The sequence below is a fragment of the Serinus canaria genome, chromosome 1A (assembly GCF_022539315.1).
Source record: "Serinus canaria isolate serCan28SL12 chromosome 1A, serCan2020, whole genome shotgun sequence".
In the NCBI taxonomy this organism is placed as follows: domain Eukaryota; kingdom Metazoa; phylum Chordata; class Aves; order Passeriformes; family Fringillidae; genus Serinus; species Serinus canaria.
Genome location: NC_066314.1, coordinates 58,130,548 through 58,154,715, shown reverse-complemented (window position 1 = coordinate 58,154,715; position 24,168 = coordinate 58,130,548). Strand labels below are relative to the sequence as shown.

General features: G+C 45.3%; 1 protein-coding gene across 4 annotated transcripts; it reads left to right on the top strand.

The window, feature by feature from the left end:
• The first annotated feature begins 8 nt into the window (after positions 1 to 8).
• On the top strand, positions 9 to 23,987 carry SLC37A3 (solute carrier family 37 member 3). Of its 4 annotated transcripts, none has more exons than XM_030238074.2 (15): positions 9 to 99; positions 3,319 to 3,493; positions 3,586 to 3,700; positions 5,737 to 5,829; positions 6,266 to 6,349; positions 7,521 to 7,666; positions 8,283 to 8,379; positions 9,417 to 9,501; positions 10,555 to 10,739; positions 13,148 to 13,289; positions 14,483 to 14,584; positions 16,121 to 16,168; positions 16,992 to 17,143; positions 18,856 to 18,921; positions 19,539 to 22,000. In XM_030238074.2, exons 2-15 carry the CDS (start codon positions 3,393 to 3,395, stop codon positions 19,629 to 19,631), a joined length of 1,509 nt encoding a protein of 502 aa, XP_030093934.1. In that variant the 5' UTR covers positions 9 to 99; positions 3,319 to 3,392; the 3' UTR covers positions 19,632 to 22,000. The 4 variants fall into 4 exon arrangements, with proteins under 4 accessions (XP_030093934.1, XP_050843891.1, XP_018774208.1 ...); XM_050987934.1 differs by lacking the exons at positions 9 to 99; positions 19,539 to 22,000 and adding exons at positions 176 to 477; positions 23,946 to 23,987; XM_018918663.3 differs by lacking the exons at positions 9 to 99; positions 19,539 to 22,000 and adding exons at positions 176 to 477; positions 19,156 to 19,524.
• Positions 23,988 to 24,168: the final 181 nt, after the last annotated feature.

The window sequence follows — 24,168 nt, the reverse complement described above, 5'->3', positions numbered from 1 at the left end:
GGCCGCGGCCGGACTACAGCTCCCGCCGCTCCGCGGGACCGCCCGGAAGAGCCGCCTCCTCCCGCCGACTTCCTCCGGCCGCGCTGGGCGCCGCGCACGGTACGCGGGGCCGGGCGCGGAACGCGGGGCTGGGCGGCTCCCCGGGGCGTGAGGCGGTGGCGGTGGCGGCAGAGCCTTGCCCTGCCCTGCCCTGACCTGCGCTGCGCTGCCCGCTCGGCTCCGCTCCCCGCCCCGCCGAGGACGTGGCCACAGCGCCCGGAGGGAGCCGCGTCCTCCTCCTCACCCCCTGCTCGGGCTGGGCCGGGCTGGGCTGCCGTGGCCGGGGTGGGAGCGCGGCCCGGGCCTCCCCGGCAGCCCGGAGCTCTCTCGGAGCATTCGGGTGCTCGGGGCAGCCTCTTGTCCTTCCGCCCGGAGAGCACCCGGCGGGGCATCCGCGGTGACAGACGGTCTGCTTGTGCTGCCTGCCGAGGGCCCTGGGTGGGTTTGCGGTTGTGCCACTCTTTTCTGTCTCTTTGGGAAAATGGCATAGGTGTGTGGGGGGCTGTTTGGGTTTGGGTTTTGATGGAGTTTTTTTTTTTTTTAATTATTATTATTTTGAAAAAAAAATCCTTTCGTTTGTTTTGCACTTTGGAGTGTTAAGGCTGCGCTTTCCTGCCGGCTTTGGAGGGCAGTAGGGTAGCATTAAGGGTGTTTATTTTGAACTTAAGGTGTCTTATTTTGCCTTTAAGTGAAAGGATAAGGCAGAACACTGAGGAGAACTTAACAAATGAGGGTGGAAGCCTATCAAAAGCTTACTCAGAATACCGGCTGGCTGTAGGCAAATAGTGCTAAATGGTTAGATGAGGCAGTCTAACACTCTAAAAGCACTCCTCTTCCTTTCTTAAAAGCATGTGCTTCACTTCTTTGAGGTCTGTGGGTCATCCTGCTGCCGAGCTTTTGCTCTTCCTCCACCACAAAGTTACCGTGGTGTTCTCACAATAATTAGAAGACTAACTTTAAAGAAAAAATTGGTTACAGACTTTTCTAGCTTAAGAAGAATGCTGGTTTTAATTATAGAAAGGGCAGGATGAAGATAGAGGGAAAACAAAATCTTTCATGGTTATCTCTACGCTGTGAAAGTGTCCTGTGCCAGAAAGCCTTCTAGAAAGAAGACCTGAGATTGGGAAACTCTGAGGAACAGATTGTTTCGATAGCAAATGCTGTTTAAAAAAAATCAGGCGACTTTAGGGTCAAACCAGGTCTTAGCTTTAAAAGGACTCATTATCTTGGACAAATAAGATCTACGTTTGCATATGTTGACATGAAGCAAGTAGTAAATCTTGTGCTTTGGGCTGCAAACTGATTACCCAAGGAAGGAACTTTTCCCCACAGTGTTGCACAACTGGCAGTGTTTTGCTTTCCTGGGGACAGCTCTGTTATCTGCCTGGTGGGAGGGGAGAGTGCCAAGGAACCTCTTGTGTTTGACCAGCAGACCGTGTGGCTCACAGGCCTGTAGGACCGTGGAGCTGGGAAACTGGAGTGCCTTGGCTTCCCTTCTTGTGCAGCTGGTGTGGGCTGTAGAGCTGTAGGGTTACTGCTGCACTGTGGGGTACTTGTGTGGGTTCTGAGTCTTCATTCACTGGTGCTGAGAAATGGTCTGGGACCTCAAATTAAGGTAGTATCAAGACTGCTTGCAAAGTTGCCTCTTTGTGACTAGTCTGGCCTTCCCACAGCTCCAGCTGTAGGCACTTTTTCCTTCTGTGTGAACCCAAGCAGTCTAGACGCGTGTCCCTACAAGGAGGTGCTGTGTGCCAGCTGGAGCAGTGGCAGTGTGGCTCAAGAGCTCCTGGGCTGGTGGAGAGGTGTCAGGTCTTGTACAGACTCACTGCATTTGCCCTGGGTGAGAATGGAGGTGTTCAGGCATGATGTAGGTTAAATCTGACTCTGGTGTCTCAAAGCTGTCATAGCTGGGTCTCTGTTACTCAGAGGATCTCCGTGCCACACTCTGTTTTTGGAGGTCAGATGTGATGTCAGTTTCCACAGTGGTTCACATATCCAGCAGTAGCTGGATATTGCTGTTGGTCAGGCATGTGTCACCACTGAGAGAACAGGGAAGGGAGACTGCCTGCAGTGGAAGGTGTCTTGATGAAAGCTTTAAAAGAAGGAATAGAAAGTCTGTGGGAAATAAAGAGTTTTCAGCAGCAGAAATTTGGATGAGAGATTGTCTGGGCAATGATTTCTACTTTCTCCAGGTAAGGTTATGAAGCTGAACTTGAAAAGACTTCTGTTAGATGTGCAAATAATTACAAACAACACCTGTGGATGCAAAAGGACTCAAAGACATTATATTCTGTCTTATTTCAGTGCTGATCCTTTGGGGGAATGGGATGGTGCTTTAGTTTACCTCTCATCAGCTCTCAGAATGTTTGTGGAGTTGGCATGTCTTCTGAAATGTGTGGAGAGAGATTCATCCCCTCACTGCCCAGTGGGGCTTTTTCCCAAAACCTGTTAGCAAACATCATTCCTTGGCCATGCCAGCACAGCTGGGGCATTGGAGTGGTGTGACATGGAGCAGCATGAGGAAACTGTGTGTCTGTGATGGCCTTCCCTCAGTACTGATAGTTTTTGATTGTCTTCGGGTTGAGGCAGGTGTCACCCATGTCCTTTAGGGATAGGAAGGTGTGACTTGTTGTGTGCTGTACTAATGAGTTAGGGACTGATGGAGCTGTAATGTCAGGCTTGAGAATAAACAGGAAAGGATTCTAGCTGTTGGATTTCATCACTGTCCTCACAGCTACTTCCCTTCTTCCATCTATGCAGATCCACTCTTGGGCATATTCCTTCAATAACATCTTAATGAGGCAGTCAGATCCCAAACCCTTCTCCAGCCATAGCCAAATGCTGCTCTTGTGGCTTCATCACCTGTCTGTGTCCAGCCAGGTAGCAGCAGAAAGCTCTTATTTATGGTCACTCTGTAGTGCGCCATGTGTGTACATGGTGCACAATGGTCTGTAATGGGAGAATGCTGGAAACTGGTACATCCAGGGGGTGTTCCTTTGGTCCTGGGCACTGAAGAGGCACCTACTAGGAGAGAACCAAAAAAGAAGTGCCATGAGGGTACTGGCAGAATGGGAATAACAATACACCTAAAGCCATAGAAGTTACTGAGGAATGTACAAGTGATGAATGGGTAGTGGTGTGGAACAAGTTGGAAAGGCATGGCATGGAGTTGTTCCATCTGGATTCAAGCTGTTTGGGGAACAGAGCTGTAATTCATACACGTGTTTTAATTCAAATTGGTTTTCTCTTCTCCTCCCTTCCCATCTTCTTCTGTTTAAGGGAGAAGAAGAATGACTTAATCACCATCCAGCCCTTGTGGCCAAGGCAGGAGCAGGGCTAGGGCTGCCAGGAGCATGGCTGTGCCTGGAGGCTTACGGAGGCAGCCTGCCAACAGAGGCCTTGTGTCCCACTGCACCCACCATCATATTGTTGTGTTCCTGCTGACCTTCTTCAGGTAGGCTGAGTGTACCTCTGCTCAGAGATTTGTATTTCCACCCTTTCTCCAGAGGAGATTGGGCCAACCTGTGTCTGTGTGTTTCCTGGCAGTTATTCCCTGCTCCATGCCTCCAGAAAGACATTCAGTAATGTCAAAGTCAGCATTTCCAGACAATGGACTCCCTCCTGCCAAAACAGCACGGCCCCCGAGCTCCGGCCGTATGAGGTAAGGACACAAGGGAGAAGGGAGTGCTAGGAAAGGTGGGCAGCTGCCAGTGGGCTGAGCTTGTGAGGCTGAAGAAGCCCCTTTATGTGTTCCTCATTTCTCAGAATGTGAGTGGAAGCTTCAGGTGTTGGCATTGTAGTTCTGTGGATCACCAGGTGATGCTGAAAGCTTCCCTAATGGTGCCAAGAGAGAAACTTCTCAAGAAGCTGCAGTGTTCCAATGGAAAGGGGGGCCAGAAGAGTCTGCAGTAGGCAGTAGCATGGAGGAGGGGGAAGAGGGACTCTTCCTCTGAAGGGTTGGAGGCAATAAACCAAAGCAGTTAATGGACTTACAGAGTCCTGTGAAATCCTGGCTGTGCTTTCTCTGCAGCAGTGGTGCTGCTGCCACCCTCTTAAAAGGAAAGCCAAACTAGGAGGGAAGAGAGCTGTCTGACTGTGATAGCTGTTATCCTCAGTTGGTGGTGAAGAATGACATTTGATCTTGCCTCTGAAAGGCCTGGTTTCCATCCTGAACATCCAGTACCCCTTGTCTGTAAAATCCTGGTTTCAGTTAAAGCAGTGGGAGTTTTGGCAGTGCTTGCTTGTAGAAAAGGAAGTTCTAAACTGCTTGGTTCTCACAAATAGGAAGGCAAGAACTACCTCCTGGTTCCTACCATGGGGTTTTTAGGGCTTTTGGGGTTTTTTTGTAGTGCTTTGTCCTGATGCTTTTGAGAAGTGGAAGAAATCTCACATCGGAACCTTGGCCACAAGCCATGAGATCTATTAGGGCTGGGAGTTCCAAGTCAGCTGCTGGAGCATTGCCTGCGTTAGAAATCATTGGTTAGTTGAATGTTTGACAGAAGGAATAGAAAGCTGATAAATGCTGACTTCTTGTGATAAGTGAAAACAGTGCATTTGACTTGTAATGTGTTCAGGATTTTATAGTAAGGCCAAAAGGAGTGAGCACCTCAGGGATGCTAAAATGAAATGCAAAGTGTTTATATTTAGTTCTTTAACTAGCATTCAAACAACTAGTACATTTTGGAAGCTGTTTTGATTTTTTAAAATATAGGGATGGTTTGGTGTTGATGGATGTTGAGATGCATGTTTTTGATCAGTAAAAATGGTCAAACTGATCCTTTAGTTACCAATTTATGTTACATCTGTTAAACTAAGTGGATGTATGATTAGTGTTGTCTGTACAGGATGTTCTCCTGCAGAGGTAGAATCAAGCTGAAACTGATGATATTTGAGTTAACACATCTGTAGGTCAGGCTTGTGTTGGGTTTGTTTGTTTTCTAATGGAGGCATGGTGGGAAGGGAGGAAAACTTTGTTCTGATTAACTTCATTAATTCTTCAAATTATCCTCAAAACTTGCTGGGTTTTTTTTATCTGATGTCACTAATCTTTCTTTGGGGACAAGTGAGACTTTTTCTCTTTTTTTGATCATATTGAAACTAAAGTGAAACTCAGGGCAAGCACAAAACCCAGCAACATTAGTGACGACTGGAGTTTGTTGAAAATAGTTTCCAACCAGTCTATTTCTTCCCCTTGTTGCTTTTGTGTTCTTTCTTTTCTGTTTGTTTTCTGTCATTTCTTATTTTGGCTGCTGCCACAAATACTTTAGGGAATTATTCATTTAGTGAAGACAGCAAGTGAAGTACAGAGGAGATGCTGCACATAAAACAGAATATGCCTTTATTGTATTATTCATTAAAATGCTCATCAGTGTTTCAGAGTAAGAAGCTGTCTAACAGTTGCATGCTTGTTAGAAGTAGGGTTTGTTTTGCCTCTCATTTGTCTTGATCCAGGTGAAAGGAGCATTTCTCACTTCTGGTTTGCTAGCTTGCATTTTAGAAGTGAAGCAGAGTGTCACTGGACATTTCCTGCCTGAAGATAATGCCAGAATTGTTACTGATTTGATAACTAAAGTGTTGGAGAAATGGGAGCTTGCTTGGGCCAGATGCTGTTCTGCTTTGGAGCTGGGGTTTCCATTGAAAAAGAGTAGAATGAGCTGTGCCTCTCCCCAGTTACCTGTCAAAATTTTCCCTCTGTAGCTCTGGAACAGCAGCCATTTATTTCCAAGTGCAGAAGAAGCAACTCTCTTTCTGGGAACATTGGACACCATCTTTTTGTTTTCCTATGCTGTGGTGAGTAAAACTAACCCCAAGCTGCTCAGCTTTGGTTGACTCTTGTTGGGAAGATCACACCCACAATAAAAAGCTTAGATCAGAGCCAAACCTCTTTCAGTTTCTGTTAGTTCTGCCCATGCCTGTCAGTCATGTGAAGATGCTTGTTAAGAAATACAAGGGAAATACTATCACTTCAGAATTTCTTACAGCCCTGTCACTGGGGTGGACTAGTTCTGTCTCTCCAAGAGTTCTCAGCTGAATTCTGTTAAACAAGAAATGTAACGAGCAGCTACAAGCAGGGTTTCTTTGGTGGCAGGAGAAATAGTTAGAATCAAACTTTATGTTGATGTTTCAGCAGTGTTTGGATTAGTATGGCCTTTCTATGTGATTTTAATTCTTACAGCAGTAAGGTGCAAATCCTCTGGCTTTGTTTAATGCTGTGGTTTGTTCTCAGGGTCTCTTTGTCAGTGGCATAGTTGGGGACCGCCTGAATTTACGCTGGGTTTTGTCTTTTGGCATGTGTTCCTCTGCTCTGGTGGTAAGTTGGAACATAGTAGTGGGATTTAAAAATCTGCTTTAGAGTTTCTGGGTAGGGTTTTGCTGTAGGGGAGAAGAGGCTGTGTTTCTGTGTGAATCTGCTCATGAGCTGTAGCTGTACCTCAGTGGCTCAAAGCCTGCAGGTCTGACTTGGTGCTGGATGCATGTACTGCACTATCTAAAGCGTGGAGCATAGATGACTCTCCCCTTCCTGAAATGTCTAGCTCTGGACACTGTGTCAGAAGGAAACTCCTGAGTTTGAGACACTGTCTAGAGACTTGATGAACAGCTTTTGTTCAAGATTAGTGTATATGGGCTTTTGGGGAGTGTTTTGTAGTATAACTTAATCTCTTAAACTGTGTATGTTGTTATCAAGGCTTTTGCTTCCAAACACAATCTTAGCTCTGTTCTTTAAAGGACATCCTAACAATACCAGGCACTCATTTACTTATTTTATATAATTGCCAGGAGGGTATGTGTCAAAAAAGAATGTCTGCTTAAAACAAAAGATGTTTTGTGTTCAAGTTCAAGCCAGTTCAGATAAGTGTAAATCAGTTTTATCTTGTGGTTTTCTGGTTATTAAAGTAGTGGTAAAATGTGTGGAGTGTGTTTGTTTTACCAGTGGCTACAAACACCACTGTGGCCTGTTGGGCTCTGCAGACACATGACTGCAAGTGTGCATCAAGCACCCTGTGCCACAGTGTGTGTTTATTTTGGGTTAGAGCACTTGGTAATTTGAGAGCTGGCTGTAGTATTTGTGTTAAGTTTGGTGAGGATACATGACCCATGAGGGCTCTGTGTTTGCAGAGAGCCTCATGGATTAGCATGTCAGTACAAGAGCAGATCAAGAGGCTGCTGTATTTTTAGTGTTGGCATTGAAACTATTTGTGTCTTCCTTCTCTTCTCCTGTTATTACTGTGCTGTTTGGGGAGGCAAAAGTCTTTTGGAGAGGAAGTGCCATGACAGCACGTTTGTCTGGAGTCAGAGCTGTGCTGGCTCAGCAGAGGGTGCTGTGAGCCCTGTGCTGTATCTCAAAAAACGCCAGCCTGGCCTTGCCCTGGCCCCTACACAGCTCCCTGAAAGCTTGTTCCTCTTTTTAGGACCCCACTCCTGCTTGTATTTCAGCAGTAGCCTCAGGGTGTCTTCTCTGTTTTCCCCCTGCTCTCCTCTAGGTGTTCTCCTTTGGCACACTCACAGAATGGTTGCATTTCTACAACAAGTGGTTCTACTGCTGTCTCTGGGTTGTGAATGGCTTGCTGCAGTCCACTGGCTGGCCCTGTGTAGTTGCTGTCATGGGAAATTGGTTTGGAAAAGCTGGGTAAGTTGAGTTTTCTTCAGTGACTTACTTACCTGGCATGCTGAGTAACAGATTGAGCTGAAATTCTCAAACCAGAAAGGCCAACTGTTAGATCATAATTAAAATTAGGTAGGATAAAATATGCCTTACTTGTTACATTCTCTCTCTCTCTTTCACTTTTTTGTGGAGCCACAGAACAGCCTGGTGTGAACACAGCTGTATGTGTTAAAAGCAAAGGTTCAAACTTCAAAAATCCCATAGTGTAGAGTGACTGAATTTTAATTTTCATGCCACTGAAAAACCTGTTTCTGTCAGCAATAGAGAGAGCTAATGATAACTGAATCATCCTAGGCTCTACTCTCACTTTGGGGTATTGCAGAGGAGCTCTAGTCATAGTTTGTAACCTTGTTGCCAGCTCCCTCTCCTTTAACGCAGATGTTTCAGGGTTCCTGGCTTGTCTATTTTGCACCTCCAAGTTGTTATGTGTTTTGTTTTCTTTGAGCCCCTTTGAAATGGAAGGGAAAACAGTGTAACTTTATTCATAAGTTAAAGTTCACTTGAATGTTTTGTTTTTGTTGTGTTCTTAATGTCATCTGTCCTTGCATTTTCTGCTTCAATTTTTTTTTCCCTTCTGCAGGAGAGGTTTTGTCTTTGGACTCTGGAGTGCCTGTGCATCTGTGGGAAATATCCTTGGTGCATTCCTTGCCTCCTGTGTTCTCAAGTATGGCTATGAGGTAGGTATTGCTGCCTGGCTTCTAGCTACACCTGCATGTCTGAATGGGACACTGTTTTTTTTTTCCTGTCTCTGAGAAATAACAGCCTCATGTATCCAGTTTCATCTTCCTGAATTCTGTGGAGGCAGAATAGAAGGGCTCTTCCTTTCCTGACTCTTCCAAGCTGGGAGAAATGAGCCTGAGACTCCTCTATAAAAGGGACTGATGTTATTAAGGAGCTCTAATGTCACATTATACCTTCTTCTGGTTTGGGTGGCTTCAAGTGCTCTTCAGAGTCATCCATCACAGGTTCTGAGTTGACTGGAGTCCGTGGAGCTGGAAGGGCATGGAGGCATAGCTGCTGTGGCTGGCAAGAGGCCAGGCTGTGTGGCAGTGGACAACTGAGCATAGGGAATGGGAGTGACCCAGCACATCTCATAGCATGGGGCCTCTGAGGACAGGCTGGCAGAGCTGAGCTGCCAGCTCTGGACATGAGAGGGCTTAGAGCACCAAGAGCAACCTTCCAAAGCCTGGGAGAAGTTTGCTGAGAAATCAGAGCCAGACTCTTTCCAGGACTGCACTTTGAGAGAGCAAAAAGCGGTGGGTGTAAAGTGAAGCAGGGGTGGTTCTATATGGATGTTTGGAAAACCATTTTCCTATGATGTATGTTTAGCACTGGAGCAAGCGGACAGACCCTGGAGGATCTGTCTTTGGAGGATTTCAAGAATCTGATTGATCAAGGCTCTGAGCATCCTTGTCTCAATTTGGTGCTTGTCTCTTCTTTGAGCAGTCCCTTCCAATAGAGCTGGATCTCTGGTTGTGTTGGCTCAGCTCCTTCCTCACTGCTGTCACCTCAGTACAGATGAGCCTAGATAGGACCCAGCCTGTTCAGGAGTTGCAGAGATCACTTGTTTCCAGGTGTCATGGATGCAGTCTGGGTTGTTGTAGCTGTGTTTGCTCTCTCATGAGGTTGGAATGTAAAGAAGCCCTCATTAGAGAGGGAGGTGTATGTGACTGAAAGTGCTTTAGAAAAGAATGTTTTATTTATTTCTGCTCAGTATGCTTTCCTGGTGACGGCCTCAGTGCAGTTTGCTGGAGGAGTCATTGTGTTCTTCGGGCTCCTGACGTCGCCGAAGGAAGTGGGTGAGTGGAAGAGCTGTGCTATTTCAGTCCCTTCATGGAGAGCAGATCTGCAGCTTCCCATGGAGTACTACTCATTCTGACAGCATTTATCCTCAGGCCTCTTATCAAATGGTGCTGCACCTTAGTGCATTTAATGGAGCAAATGCTTTACTTCCCAAGATCACACTAAATGCTACCATGTGTCACGTGAATAGGGTCTGGATGTTTTTTAAAGCAAAATAAAACAGCCTGGCTCTAACATCTCCACTAGCATATGCCTAATTATCCTAATTATCTGTTTTTCTTCACCTGAAACATCAGTATTTGTTAAAGAAACAGCAGGCAAACTGATAACTGGCTATTGTAGGAGAAAACTATGGCAAGCCTTAAGTGTGCAGTGGGAAGGGAAAGTAGCTTTGGTCTGCAGGTCTCCCACAGCTAGATAAATAACTCTTGGGTCGGACATGTTTCTTCTCTGAGAAGGTGGTAGGCAAGTCAGAGTGCAGCAGGGAAACAAAAGAACTTTGGGGCTTTGACAGGGCTGTGGAGGAGGTTTCCCAGGTGCCTGCAAAGGCTGTAAAGTTGGGAGCTCTAAAGCTGCCATAAAGTGTGCTCATAAGAGTGCTCTGCATCCCAGGAAGCACAGTGCAGTTCCCAGGCATTCCATTCCAGCAGAGGCATTAACAGGCAGCAGGTGTCTGAGTCCCTGCTGCTACTCTCAGCCTTCACTCTCCAGGGAGGTGGCACCCAGGACCAGGGCTGAGGATACCAACCCCCCAGTAAGGGGGGAAGTGCACTAATTTGTTGTGTCTTCCAACTAATGGCCAGACACTCAGAGCAGACAAAGCCAACGCCAGGATCACACAGTGCTTTCAAGAGCCCTAGAAGACAGGGTAGAAACTGGCAGCACTGCAGAACACCATCTAGAAGCCAAAGGAGGATGGAGGTATGGGAGAGCAAGGGAACTGCTGGAAGGTAGAATTGTTTAAAAGAAGTGAGCATAGCTTTAGAGTGGGGAGAGGGTGAAGAGGCTGTGGCCTCTTTTTCCTGTTGCTTATTCCTTATAAAACTTAGGCCTGCCTGAGCTTGGAGCAGATGAAGACGAAGCCAGTGTGGAAGAAGATGCCAACAGACCCCTAATGGGCAATGATGATGTAGATGATGATGACCAGAATTACTCCATTCAAGCAACTGACAATGACAACCAGCCCAAGGCCATTGGCTTTTTCCAGGCTTGTTGCCTTCCTGGTGTAATACTGGTGAGGACATAGATCCTTAAGTAAGAGCTGACTTAACTGTTGAATATAAAGCTGTCTTTTTGTGTTGTCAGGATTTGTACACATCATTGTTAATATGCTGACCATATGTTATAATGGTTGGTGTCTGATGTCTCATGCTGTTAGAATGTTGGGGTTGGGCCTTCTATCCTTGTGTACATGGATGATGCTGTCTGGATGTGTGGTGTGTGTTGCTCTTCCCATCCTGCTTCATGAAATGCATGGAATGAGCTAGTGCAGCAGAGATTGTGCCCTTCCTGCTGTGACTTTGCAAGGGAGGCCATGGCCAAAGGTGGCTGTAGGATGCTTCCTTGGTAAGGTAGATGCCTGCCCTGAGGAGTGGGGTTTTCACTCCTAACTGAGCATCAAACAGAGCGCTGTGGCACTGGTTCTGAGATTTGAAGTTTTTTAGTTATCTTAAAGCAAAAAGCTGGCCTGAAAAGCTTGAATCAGCATGATGTAACATCTGGCAAAGTGTGCAAGGTTTTTTCTGAGCAACAGGAAACAAGGTCTGGTGATGCAGTTCCCACATATCCTTGTCCTGTCCCTAGAAAACTTGTGCTTCTGTATCAGCAGTATTGCCCAATTCATATTCAGCTAAAAAGTTAACCTGTCATTAAGAAAAAGCATCAACGTTCTGCAGCTGGACACACATTCTGTGTGCCCCTGAATACTAGAACCAGTACAAGAAAGGGGGCAGAGTGGCTGCTCAGCAGAGCAGTGGGAACTGCCTGGATTTACCATGGAGCAGAACTACTGAGTGGGCAGTGTTGTCAGGTACCCTTAATGAGCAAGGCAGTTGGGTGTTGTGATTAAGGCAACAGAAAATCTGGAAGGGATGGGTGCATTGTCAGTGTGTTGAGTGCAGGACAACCACAGTCCTGTTGTTAGGGCTGTAGTTGAGGGATGGCAAAAGAAAGCAAACCCATCTTGAGTTCTTTCCTACTCTGGATAAATGCCTCACAGAAAATGTTAGTGATGGTGTCTGCTCAGCTGATGTGTGACTTTTTTCACTGGCCTGAGCAAAAGGAGATGGCAGCACCTGAGGTTGCTTGCTTTGAACTTTGGGTTTTGGAGACACGTTCCACACCCTAATCCAGCAACCCGAACACCTCTGAGTTGGAGTTTATCTGATGTCAGCTGAGTCCCCAGCCAAACAGGGCTACCATGTCAGGTTGGTGAGAGACCAAATACTGAGAGAATCTCCAAAGCCATGTCAAGATTCTACAAATAATTTATTTGACATATTTTTTCTGTAGCTCCTCTCATCTCCTGCTGAGTGATACAGTGGAAGAGTTTTAGTACAGACAGCTTTCCCCTGAGCCTCTAGGAATTCAATGTTTAATCACTCAGACAATCTGGTAGACAGTTTCTTAGCGTGTTGTAATAAATATCATTTGTACAGTGCACTTTTCACACCCAGAGGCAGGAGAACCCTACCAAACATCCCCTTGTCTTCCATGTATGGTGGACATTAGTTTGTGTACTGTAAGAATGAAAAAGCATTAATAATACAGCTTAGAAGTCTGTATCTATTAAAATAATATAAATTCGGAAGAGATGATTTTGTGGAATATAATATATAAAAAGATCTGCTTTTTGAAATTCAAAGTCAAGTGTCTATATGCACAGAACCTCAAAGGCTGTGCTTTAACATCTTCATCCTTGTTTGCCTTTTCCAGTGGGTTCCTTGAATTGCTGTCTTTACTGAAGTAGGGTGACCTGTCCCTCTGCATGCTGGGCCAGCAGTCTCTGAGAACTAATCTCTGCCAACACGTGAAGGCTCTGTAGGAGGAGATCTGCTAGCTAAGGACAAATTGAGCCTAGCAACCAAAAGAAAGCTGTCTCAGCTGTTGGGTTTGGAAGCCTGTGCTCAGCTTTGGCCAAACCTTTCATCCCATGTCCTGGAATACCTGCATGGGGATTATGAGTGAAGCTTTCTCTTTTGGTGCTGTAAGCAGATGAGCCTTCTGAGCAGCACAAGATAGCACAGAGCAACCACTTCACATAACTTTTCTCAGCATGATGCACAAATGACTAAATCTCAAGCTTGTTTCGTGTCACGTGTCTGGCTCCCTTCTCTTCAGAAGGTGAATTAAATTTTCTTCGTTTTTGAAGCCTAATGTCATTTCCTCTCAAGATTACACTGAAAGTGCATTAACCCATTGCATTCAGTGATAAAAAAATAACCTTCTTGACAATGATTTTTGTATTCCTGGGTTCCCTTTGATGTTCAGCATTAAACTTTCATGATGGTGCCTTCTTACATGAAATTGGGAAGTGCTTTCTCCTGAAAGCTTTAGCTGGATCCTGAGCTTTATGGAAATAAGCAGAAATGCTGTTTGCATTTCTCAAGTGCTAACTGCTTGCTGGCCCTCTCTTTGTTCCAGTACTCCATGGCCTATGCCTGCTTGAAGCTGGTGAATTACTCTTTCTTCTTCTGGCTGCCCTTCTACCTCAGCAGCAACTTTGGATGGAAAGAAGCAGAAGCTGACCAGCTCTCAATCTGGTATGATGTGGGAGGAATCATAGGTGAGTGAGCAGGAGAGTGACACCTTGCAGCTGCCTCCCTAGTGTTTGAGAATGAAAGACAATGAATGCAGCCAGAGGTGTGTTCAGTGGGATCTATCTGGTCACTTAATGTGGGAAAAGTCTAGGTTTGTTTGTGGCTGCTTGGCTTATTTTTTTTCCTTAAACACAAAGTATATGACCCCCCTAAAGAGTTAACATATAACTGAAGGGCACTGTCATACCCTTGAAAATTACCCCTTTACTGACTAGGACTTCTAGAAAAGTTCTGTATACAAAATGGGGCCCCTGCTTGCTACTTCCTTTCTGACAGGTACAGACTGAGATCTGGACTTGGTGCGTTCTGTAGTGTCCTGTCTGTCCTGTGTTTCTAAGGACAGACTCATTGCAGATCTCAGGAGAGCAGGCACCAGCTGGGTTATGTTCAGAAATTAAACCTAATTGCTTTTATTTCTGCTGGCTGCAAAACCTGACCTGATTCCTCCAGAATCAAGAGTATATTCTGTATATGTGTTTAGACTTCCACTGTCCTGTGCTCAGGTTCTTGCTTTATTCCCTTGTCCAGTTAGTTTTCCTATAATAGACATCCTTGTTGGGGTCCATTCAGGGTCTGGTTTTGCCTCTGTGGCATTTTCTGCGCTAGGCTTTCTCAGCATTCTGGCTTTTACCAGCTGAGCAGTTCCTGCAGAGGTACCAGTGGTACACAAGGTGATTTTTATTGACCTTTGGCATTTGTTGCATTCAGTTGCACCTGCCCTAAGTAGGTGAGAAAGCAGAGAGTGTGAGGCCCCTGTGTGATAATGTTTTCCCTGTGAGAAAGAGCTGCCTTTTCTTGTACTTTCACTTAAAGGGGCCAGCCACAGTGTTCAGCTTGCTTAATCCAGGGTTGTGGTGTTCCTAGAGCTGTGGTGGTCCTGTAGGGGAAGAGAAAGGAAAGAAGGAGCATTGGCTAGTGGCATGCCAGAAAAACAAGAAGCAATAAATTCGCAGTAAAGCAGTATGAGTAGTTTTCTCTGCTTTATCTGAGATGTAAATTTACTGTTGTCTCTGTGTTTGGGGCAGTAGGGGCAGGAGGCTTAGCTCTCAGGATTTTAGAGGGAATGTGGATTGATGAGGAGGCCACTGCACTCAGTGAAACAAGCTTTGTTCATGGTATCAGCATCCTGAGCCTGACAGTGAGACTTCTTTTTTAACAGGTGGGACTATCCAGGGCTTGATTTCTGATGTGCTGCAGAAGAGAGCCCCCGTGCTAGCAGTGAGCCTGCTCTTTGCTGTGGGCTCTCTCTTTGGATACAGCCGTGAGTACTCGTGTGCTGCACAGGGATAAGAGGCTCATTCAGTACCTCCTGGAGAGAACCAGAGCACAGCCTGTGTTCATTATGTTTTCTGGTCTTCAGACTGCTTCTGGATCAGAATAGGGCCTTTTGGTCTGTTTTGCTCAAGTGTGGCACTGCACAGAAAGAAATCTGTTCTCTAGTTAATTGGGTGGAAATGAATTCTCTGAGTGGCTGGATTTCCCTGTAGTGGTGAGTTATGGTACTGATCCTTCTGGTACTGATCCTTCGCCAGTGTCAGTGAGATTTTTGACATTGTCATTGTGTCAACACCATAACTGGCAGAGCAAGAAGTCTCAGGTGCATCCCTATACTATGAGGAAAGAGAATCTGTGGGCAGATCTGTGCTGGAGTATATATTCACTACTCAGAGGCTGGAGAAGCTCTTAGACTTCACTACTTAGGCTTCTGCAAATGGTGAAATTGGAGAGTTTCTGCCTCTTTTGTGATAGATATAGTTCTTGGTGTCTGTTTTTAAAGAAATCTTGGGAAAACAGAGTATGAGGAGATGGGAAGATGTAATTTCTGTGAAACATCCAAGAAGCACTTCTAGGGGTGACAGGTTTGTGTTTTCAGACAATGTCCTGTGGTACAGAGTGATTTAACTCACTGGAATTTGATTTCACTTCTCTGTGTGTTCCTCCAAAATGGGATGGTGGTCCAGACAGACTTTTATAGAGCACTTTGAACTCTGTGGGCAGAAATTTCTGCCGGATCTGGAAATGAACAGTGGTTTTTGGAAGCATGCAGGCTTACTCAGATGGTCTTGAAGTAAGGTCAATAAGTTACTATCATTGAATAGCAAGGATTTGGTTTGGTGGAGTTCTTGTAGGCTCTTGTATTAATTAATTGCTTTAAAAAGTGAATTGGAAATAAACATGAAATTATTGCTGATGAAGTTTGTGACTAGGTAGCAGAACAGCCAGAGCCCCAGGTGCCTTGTACTTAGTTCAAAATGTGCTACTGTCCAGGCAGATACAGAAGCCTCAAGTGATCCAAAGTTCCTGCAGTGTGGTAATTCAGCTTCCATCAGCCAAACCAGGAAACCTTATTGTGCCCATACTGTGTTGCACATAGGAGTGATAATGGCCTGAGAATATATGCAGAGGATGCACCTTGCCTTGTGCAGTAACTCACCATGTGTGGGCCCTGAGGGAAAGGGAGTGAGGAATTCAGATGATGCCTGGAAATGAGATACCAGGGAAAACTGTCTGAAAGGCACTGAAGGGCTGTAGTGGAAAACTAACAGCATGTACACATGCTGCTGGAAAGGCAAGGGGAACCTGTAGGTGTTCAGACATGGCTTTGTAAGGAAGAATCAGCATTTTGGAAAATGTAGGAAGAGTGAAAGGGTTGATTCAAGTGCTGAATACTTTGGGATGAGAGAGTTTGAGCTGAGTCTGACTTCCCCAGAGAGATAAATGAAGGATTCTCTTACTATTCAAGTTTTATTTACACTCACCTGGTTTTATTTACACTCACCTGGTCTTTTTCTTGCAGGTTCCCCAAACAACAAACCTATCAATGCTGTGATCATGGCAATTACAGGTAACTTCTCAAAATCCACTCTTACGCTGGTAGAGATCTAAATTCATTGCAGAACAATCAGTAACCCCAGCCAGGTGGTGATAAGGTGTTTGTATGTGCTGCCATCTCTGCTGGTTTTGCACAAAGAGTGAAACTGGGCCCCAGTGTCTGTTACCTTTGGAAAACAGCTGTAGGGAAACTGCCTTACAGAGGGAGGTATAGAATACAGACCATATAGAATTATGGCCTAGAGCTGAGGGGATCTGTCTTGGCTCAGTATGGTGGAGGTGGATTTATGCCAAAATACCTAGCAGTGATCTGGTATCTTAGGAAGTGGGGATATGGCAGAGTCATGAGCTGCAGCTCAAACTTGAGGGTGTTTGTCAGAATCCAAAATACCCTGTGTGCTGTGAGAGGTCACAAGCTTTTTGTGCTACCACACATACTGTGCTGTGTTATGGAATTAGGCCTGCATGAATAGAGCCTTTCTTTCCAAACACTCTTATTTCAGAACTCTCTGTCCTGTTGTTGCAGGAATTTTTTTTTTTTTTTTTTTTTGCCTTCCATATCTTCCATGAAGCCCTGGAGACTGAGGCTGTAGCATGGGTGTCCATGCTAATTTAAAAGTTCTTGTTAGCTGTTTCTGTGTGACTACTCCAGATATTCAGGGTGTTCCATGACTGTGTGTTTCAGGTACCCCTCTTCCGGCAGTTTGTCACTGAGCACTGTCCCTAGACTTAATTCTGTCCTGAGCTTTCATGGTAGAAAATCTGTGTTTTGATGGTGTTTTGTTGAGAATCTATGTATTTGTTTTGCACCAAGGCTATTTTCCTGTCACTTTCAGGATTTTTCATCGGAGGCCCTTCTAACATGATCAGTTCTGCAATTTCTGCTGACCTGGGGCGTCAGGATCTGGTGAAAGGCAGCAGCGAGGCTCTGGCAACAGTCACAGGAATTGTGGATGGAACAGGCAGTATTGGTGCTGCTGTGGGCCAGGTGAGGCTGCCAAGGAAAAGAGAGGACTGGAGAAGGAGGAAAAGTGTCTGTTGTGGTTACAGATGTTAGTGCATTCCTCAATCTGAATTTTTGTTGGGGGAGAAGGAGAGGGTTGGGGGTTTTTTAAAAATAATTACTTTGGAACCAACAAAGGGAACCTGTCTCTTTCAACAGTTTCCTGTGGAAACAGTATAATTAAGAACTAAACTAAGTATTCACAGTGCTAATATTAAGGTACTTTGGTAATTCAAATGAATTTTACAGACTTTCATATCCTGAACTTCAAAAAGCTTTGCATAGTGTGAAAAAAAATATTTTGAAGTTTGAGATTTTTTTCTGTTTTGAGGTGATAGGCAAACCTCTTACAGAAACATTTATCTCTATAACTGAGAAGAATTGGAATACCTGTTATGAATGTTACAGTGTTTATGAAGTGATTTAAAATTTGCTCTTATTTGTGCTCTCTCTTTTCTTCTGTGGATGTCTTTTACACCTTGTAAACCCAGCCCCACTTGCTCCAGTAGTCCTTACAGTCTGAGGAGTGGAGTGTTGCAGAGGAGGAAGCTGACAGTGTGCCCACTGGGGGTGTTTTCTTCTCAAATACAAGTGTTAGCTACGTGAAAGAACACAGTGGTGCTTTGGGGAGGATTTAGTAGAGAGATTGGAGCCAGTGTTTCTCCAGGCATCCTCCAGTGGTGGTAAAATACCAAGGATGCAGGCAAGGCTTGTGAGTTTCTTTTCTAGAAAGAGCTTTGGGTATGTGCTTTCCACTGATTGCCTGATAAATACAATCATTCAGTTACTGTTTTGTAGGATAGATGCTGCTTATCTCCTCTGAGCATGGAAAATTACAAGTGCTTTGAGGACAAATATCAGTGCACTGTTACACTCAGTGTTCTTCTGGCATCATCTCAGTGTTTTTGTCTTCCCACACACATACCACCCAAACTTACATCACCATAAAAAGTGGGTCTTTGCTTCTGAAAGATTCCACCTGCCTCCCCTTCCAACACTGCATTTATTCCAGCAGAGACAACCACAATGTCATTCCGGGGGTGTGTGAGTGACAGCAAATGCACAATGAGCAGTTGGAAATTCAGATCCTGTTCTGATATGCCCAGGGGTGAAGAAGGAGGCCCTTGTGCAGCATCTGAGTATAAATCTGCTAATAAGAGATAGGTTTTCTTGTGTGGCCCAGTCTGCCCAGTTGAGCCAGGGTGCAGCTCAGAACAGAGTGTAGTCTCAAGTGTCTTGCTTAAATGAAGGGTTAAGCAGTTACTGGTAGCGCAGCTCTTGTGCAACAGTCCTGTGTAATGTGTCCTGTGTAATTTATAACCCATTCTAGAGCTTTTAGTTCTTCTGAGAGTACTTACATCCACTTATGTCCCAATGTTCCGTGCAAAACCTCGTATTCAGCAGAGTCAATCTGTCACCCTTTGAAACTGTAGTTCAATTCTGCCTTTGTGCTGTTCTGAGTTACTCTAAAGCTTCAGGGTGGTATCTCTGCTTTGCTGAAACTGTGGGTTTTGTACAGAAAAAGGCTGCTGTCCTGAGTCATCCCTTCTGACAGGAAAAGATCAGTTGGAAGATTTTGTGATCAGCTCTGTGTGGAGTGCCAACAGCCCACAAAGTCTAGAAAATGAAAATGTCATGCCTGAAAGCCGTGTTTATCTTCCCAGTTTGAATAATATTTTTTTCCCCTTTCTGTTTAGTATCCAGTGTCTTTGATCCAGGAGAACCTGGGATGGATGTGGGTTTTCTATTTCTTCATTCTAATGGTAAGAAATCACCTTTTTAAAAAATTCTTGCCCAAAAATACCTGTATGCATTTCCTAAAGCTCATACCACCTGACTTCCAAGGTGGGGCTTCTCCCTCCTTCCTCTCCATGATACATAGTTTCTAATATTTTCAGAGAACTGAAGTTTGTTAGGTTTTGAAGATTAGTGCCAAGAGTGGTGAGGGTATTGAAACTAAACTGAAAATGCCTTGCTCTGTTTTGCTGCTGGGGCAGAGAGCTGTTGAGGCCCTGATGTCCTCAGCATCACCACAGTGGTGAACACTGCACAGTTTACTTGGTCTTCTCTGCTGGAAGTGCCCGGAGATGTCTTTGCATCTGTGCTGACAAGGGAGAAGGCCACTATGGTAACCAGCAGAGGTGGTGAGGAGCAAGGTCACTGAGGAGCTGGAGAGCTCATCTTTATGAAAAGGTGATCATGACAGCTGAAATTGTGTGAGCTTTCCTGCAAGCTCAGCCCTTCCTCTGCTGTGCCGCTCTGTCATTGCTTCTCTAAGCCTGTGTCTTCCTGGGATGGCCTTGGATGCACATTGGAGCAGGGGGGGACTGCAGCTCTGGCTGCTCTGTGCTCATTGTCCTGGATTTGCTTCTTTCCACAGACAAGTTCCACAATCGTGTTCATTTCACCCTTGATAGTGAGGGAGATCAGGCTGCTGCTGCACGAGCGGCGCTTGCGAATGCTGGCAGAGTGACTTCTGCTCCCTCTGCCTGGACTGCTGTATGGAACTGACAGCTGGGACACTCATCAAAACTCTGGGAGACTTGTTTGTTACATCCTCCAGGTTTGGACTGATTCAAAAGGACTCCACGAGACTTGATTGACTTGCCTGTGGTGAGCTCAGTCGTGAAGCACCAAATACCTGTCCTGAGACCACCTGTGTCACGGAGCTGCTGACCTAAGCTGGACTGCCCAAGAGACTGATGGATTGTCCCAGCCTCCCAGACCCTTCCAGCAGTCACACCAGGGTCTTCTGTTGGGTGTCTCATTCCTATACCTTTTCTTATTTATTTCTGGATATGCTGACCAAAGTCAGCTCTTTGAAACTGACGCTTTTCAGGAGGCTGTCTTGCAATGAATCTTGATGCTCTTTTGTGCTGGTGAAATCATACAGTGCAGTTCATGGATAGTCCTAGATTTCAGATCACCTTAGCTTTTAGAAAGGGCAAAAACAATTATTTGGGATTTATGCTGTCCAGTTGTTTAAAAACTGCTGTTGCTAAATCTCTGCACAGATGGACCTCTGCTATCCCCATCTATCAACTGTTACATATTCCAGTAGAATCACATGAAGAAGTTACCTCTGTATTTGTTTTTAACATTTTTAATAATGTTACTAATCTCTGAGAAATGAGATTTCATTTTTTTAAACTATTGAAGCAGACAAATAGTGTGCAATACTTTATGTAATCTCTGAAATGAGCCTTAATAGGTCCTTTGTGTCTAAAGGATCCTTGAATGGCTTCAGGGGTCAGTAATCAGACACAAACACTTTCACTACTTTGTTTATTGAACCTGACCAATACTGACCAAAATGGGTGTGAGGTGACCTTCTGAAGGAAACTGGTGTCACTGACTTCATGCTCCTTGGGCAATTGCTCATCTCTAGCAAAGCAGGATCAGAATGGAATAAAGGAATTTAAGGGACCTAGCTGCTCTTAGAGGGGCTGAAGTGTACTCGTGGAGTAGCATTAATGAGCAACTGCTGCTGTTTCCCTTCATGCTCCTGTGGCTATGGCTGCATGGGGGACCTCAAGCTCCAAGGTTTGGAAGCTTGAGTTGTACTTTGAATGGAAAGGTAGATGCAAGTCTGCCTGCAAGCACTAAAAACAAGTGGCTGTGCTTGCTGTGGTGATGTTTGAGTGCTTTTCAGTACTGTGGTGAGTGGGGTGACCAACTGACAGCTCTTAACATTTATTGGTGATCTTAATGGGATCACTGAGTAACTTCTCAAAAAAAATTATTTCTGTTTATGCCTTGAGACGTTTCATTGTAATAGGTCTGTGTTAACCTGCAGAACTTGTGAGCAAACACTCTGCCAAACTAGTCAGTGCCTGGATGGAGGTGGGGAGCAGCAAAAGTTGGAGCTGAGAATTTGAAACTTTTTTAATGGGAACAGTTGCCTTTTAAAAATGTGCATTGATTTTATTTTATTTTTTAATTGATGAATGTCCATTTTTAGTCATGTGTTGATTGTAATGAGTGGAACGTCATTAGTGCCTTACGGTTTTACAGTTTTGAATGGTTGCTCGGTGACTGCTGCTTCTGTAGTTATGTCTCCATGCACAGCTTTGCTTAATGTGGAACTCTGTTGCCCCCCCCCTTTTTTTTTTTTGAGTCTTTTTCTCTGGGTGGAGGTGATTGTTGCATCTGTTTGTTGACCCTCAAAGTATTTCAGTGCTTGGGAAAATGATGCCATTAAGTTGATATGGGGCCTGAGTCCTGTTCTTGACTCTTCTCATTCCCATTCCAATTTTTGCCTGTCTAATTAGAGCAGGAGACTTAGAATCAGTCATCCTGTTCTCAGAATTATGCCCTGGGGTTAGTGTTCACATCCCAAGCTACTCATTAGCCCCTGTACAAATAGAATGAAAACTCCCTGAAATTTAGTTCTAAAATTGATCATGGCACCGTTTGCCCAAGCCACAGTGTCTGAGAATCTCTGGTTTCAAATTCCAACCTGGATGAACTTTTGGCTGCCTCTCTGGGCAGCAGATAAGCTTCTGATGAAAGGTGGGGTGGGAAAGGGACGTTGCTGGGGTCGAGGGGGAGGAGAAGGCCAGCCCCTGTAACAAATGGCTTCCTGTAAACAGCTCAGTCCCCTCTTGAGAAGTGTCAGCAGTGATGGAGCGCCAAGCCCAGGCTGCCCAGCCGCTGCACTGAGCACGTGGTGCTTTGGGGCCACCCCTGATTAGTGAGGTGTGTCCAGGGCCTCGGGATTGCTGCTGTGCTTGTCCTGGGTTTTCAGTTCTGTGGATTTCTCCAGAGTGCTCTGAGGGAGAAAGGTTTTCAATCTGGTCATGTCTGAACTGACCTCACATGAATAAACATTCTTTGACTTGATCTGGGCTTGTTCTGTGTGTTTTATTCCAGTCTCCCTGGTGTGGTTCTGCTGAGTGTCCTCCTCTTCATCCCTTCCTCCTCCTCACAGGTCTGGCTGTAGCAGCTGCTTTCCACTCAGCTGCTGTGAAGACCTGAGCCCTGACTAATGCTGAAACCAAACCCTCATCCCAGCCCAAAAGGGGACCATGTTCCCAGGGCTGCAGTTTGGCACTCTTCCTGATCAGGCTCACAGGAAGTTTTGTGAGAGTCCCCTAACAGAGATGGTGTAACTAATGGTCCTAAAGGAACTGAGCCGAATACTTGGTTTTATTAATTTATTTCTTTGTTGATCTGCATGTAGAAGTCAGGTGTTCTTCCCTTGGAAGTAAGTGTGCCATGTGGCTGTGGGCCCTGCTGTGCCTTCTCTCCTGTGGCTCATTCCATTAAACATGAATCCACATCTTTGCTTAGCTGTGTTTAAATGGACACAGTGGGGGACTTGGTAATTGTGTTTGTGTTTTATAGTTTATAATAAATTCTGAGTAGAGCACAATACTAGACCACTGGAGAAACTCCTGTGCCTGCATGTTTTGGTTTCTCAACTCCCAAGTAGTTTGGTGGTGCTATCATGCTGTTCCTCAAGGAAACTAACATGTTTTTACCCATTTTTTCCCCCACCTACTCATCAGGAACTTCCCACCCTACTCTGGAAGTACTCTGAGGAAGGAGTAGAGCTTTGCTTGAGCATCTGAAAAAGCTGACAGTAGCAAACCCCATCACCACCACTGTGACTGTGATCTCCAGAGCGTAATGTGTGGGCAAGCAAAAGAGTAGGAATTACTTAACTTCAGAAGTGCAAAGGAATTACTTAACTTCAGAAGTGCATAAGGAACTGGTTTCTGTTTCAGTCTGAATGCCAGGGATGGCAGACTGACCAAAGTGATACTGAAAGAAAAGGTGTACTTCAGCCCCATGACACTTGTCTGTGCCAAGGAAGGGCCTTGTAGTAGATGCCTTAGAAGAAATGCTGCTGTGTCCTGGTTTCCTTGGAAGTCTGGAACCCAAAAGGAATGGATGTCTGTCTAGTAGGTACCACCGTGCTCCCCAAAGCAGGGAGAATTGAGCTTCTGCTCTAAGTGCCAGGCAGCCTTAGAGAGCATGTGAGCTGCTTGTCCCCACCAAACCCAGGAGAGCAGCTTTCCCTTCTGCAGGAGAGTGGGAGGAGCGGCACCATGCTTTAGGGGTTGTTTTCTCTCAGAGATAGAAGGAGAAAGTATTTTGAGGTAGTCCCACAGACCTCTCCAGTACAAGCAATGGCTGCTTGGGGGTGGCTTGGACACACTGCTCTTTGGTTACTCTTCTGTCATTAACCCTCTATCCAGCTGTGGCCAAAGTGCTCTGCCTAACCCGTTTGAAATTTCTCCTCCCTTCTTCTTTTCTAGGTTCTTTTCTAACTGGAATTGCCTACAGGGATGTTTTGGGTTCTGTATTGCAGAAGTTTTCTAAGGCACAGCATGCCCACCTTCCTGCTTAGTGAAGCCTTATCTAATCCTTTTAGTAAACAGCCTCCCGCTTGCAGGAGCCTGTAAATACAAGCTCTGAGGACGCTGTGTGAGGCTGGACTGGGGCTCCCTGTGCCATGTACACACCCATGAAAGCATCCCCCATCCCTGGAAGTGCTTAAGCCCAGCTTGGATGGGCTCTGAGCAACCTGGTCTAGTGGAAAGTGTCCCTGCTTACAGAAGGGAGGGCTGGAACTAGATTAAGGCATTAAGGTCCTTTCTAACTCAAACCATTCTGTGATTCTGCTGAAGTCTCTCTAAATGAGAGTTGCTTAGAAGAGTATTTAGTACAAAGATGAATTAGGCAATTACTGGGAACATTTCTTTTGGTTTTCCTGCACTGGTGATGATATTTCTGTACATTTGGACCCAGGAGGTTCTCTTGGAATTTCTCTTTTGACCAGGGCTGTGACGGCATGCAGGTGCAATAGGCAAGCTGGAATCTACTCCTGGAGCAGCGGGCAAGCTTTTTCACTCTCTTGTAAAGTTTAACAGTGCTGCCAGGAGAAGAAAGACTGCTGCTGAGAATAGAGAACTCCAGGTAAGCTATTTGGGGACAATCTATTTTGTTTGTGAATACATTTTGAAGTGTTTGATGGCAGTTGGAGGACTTCTAGGTGAGTTGGT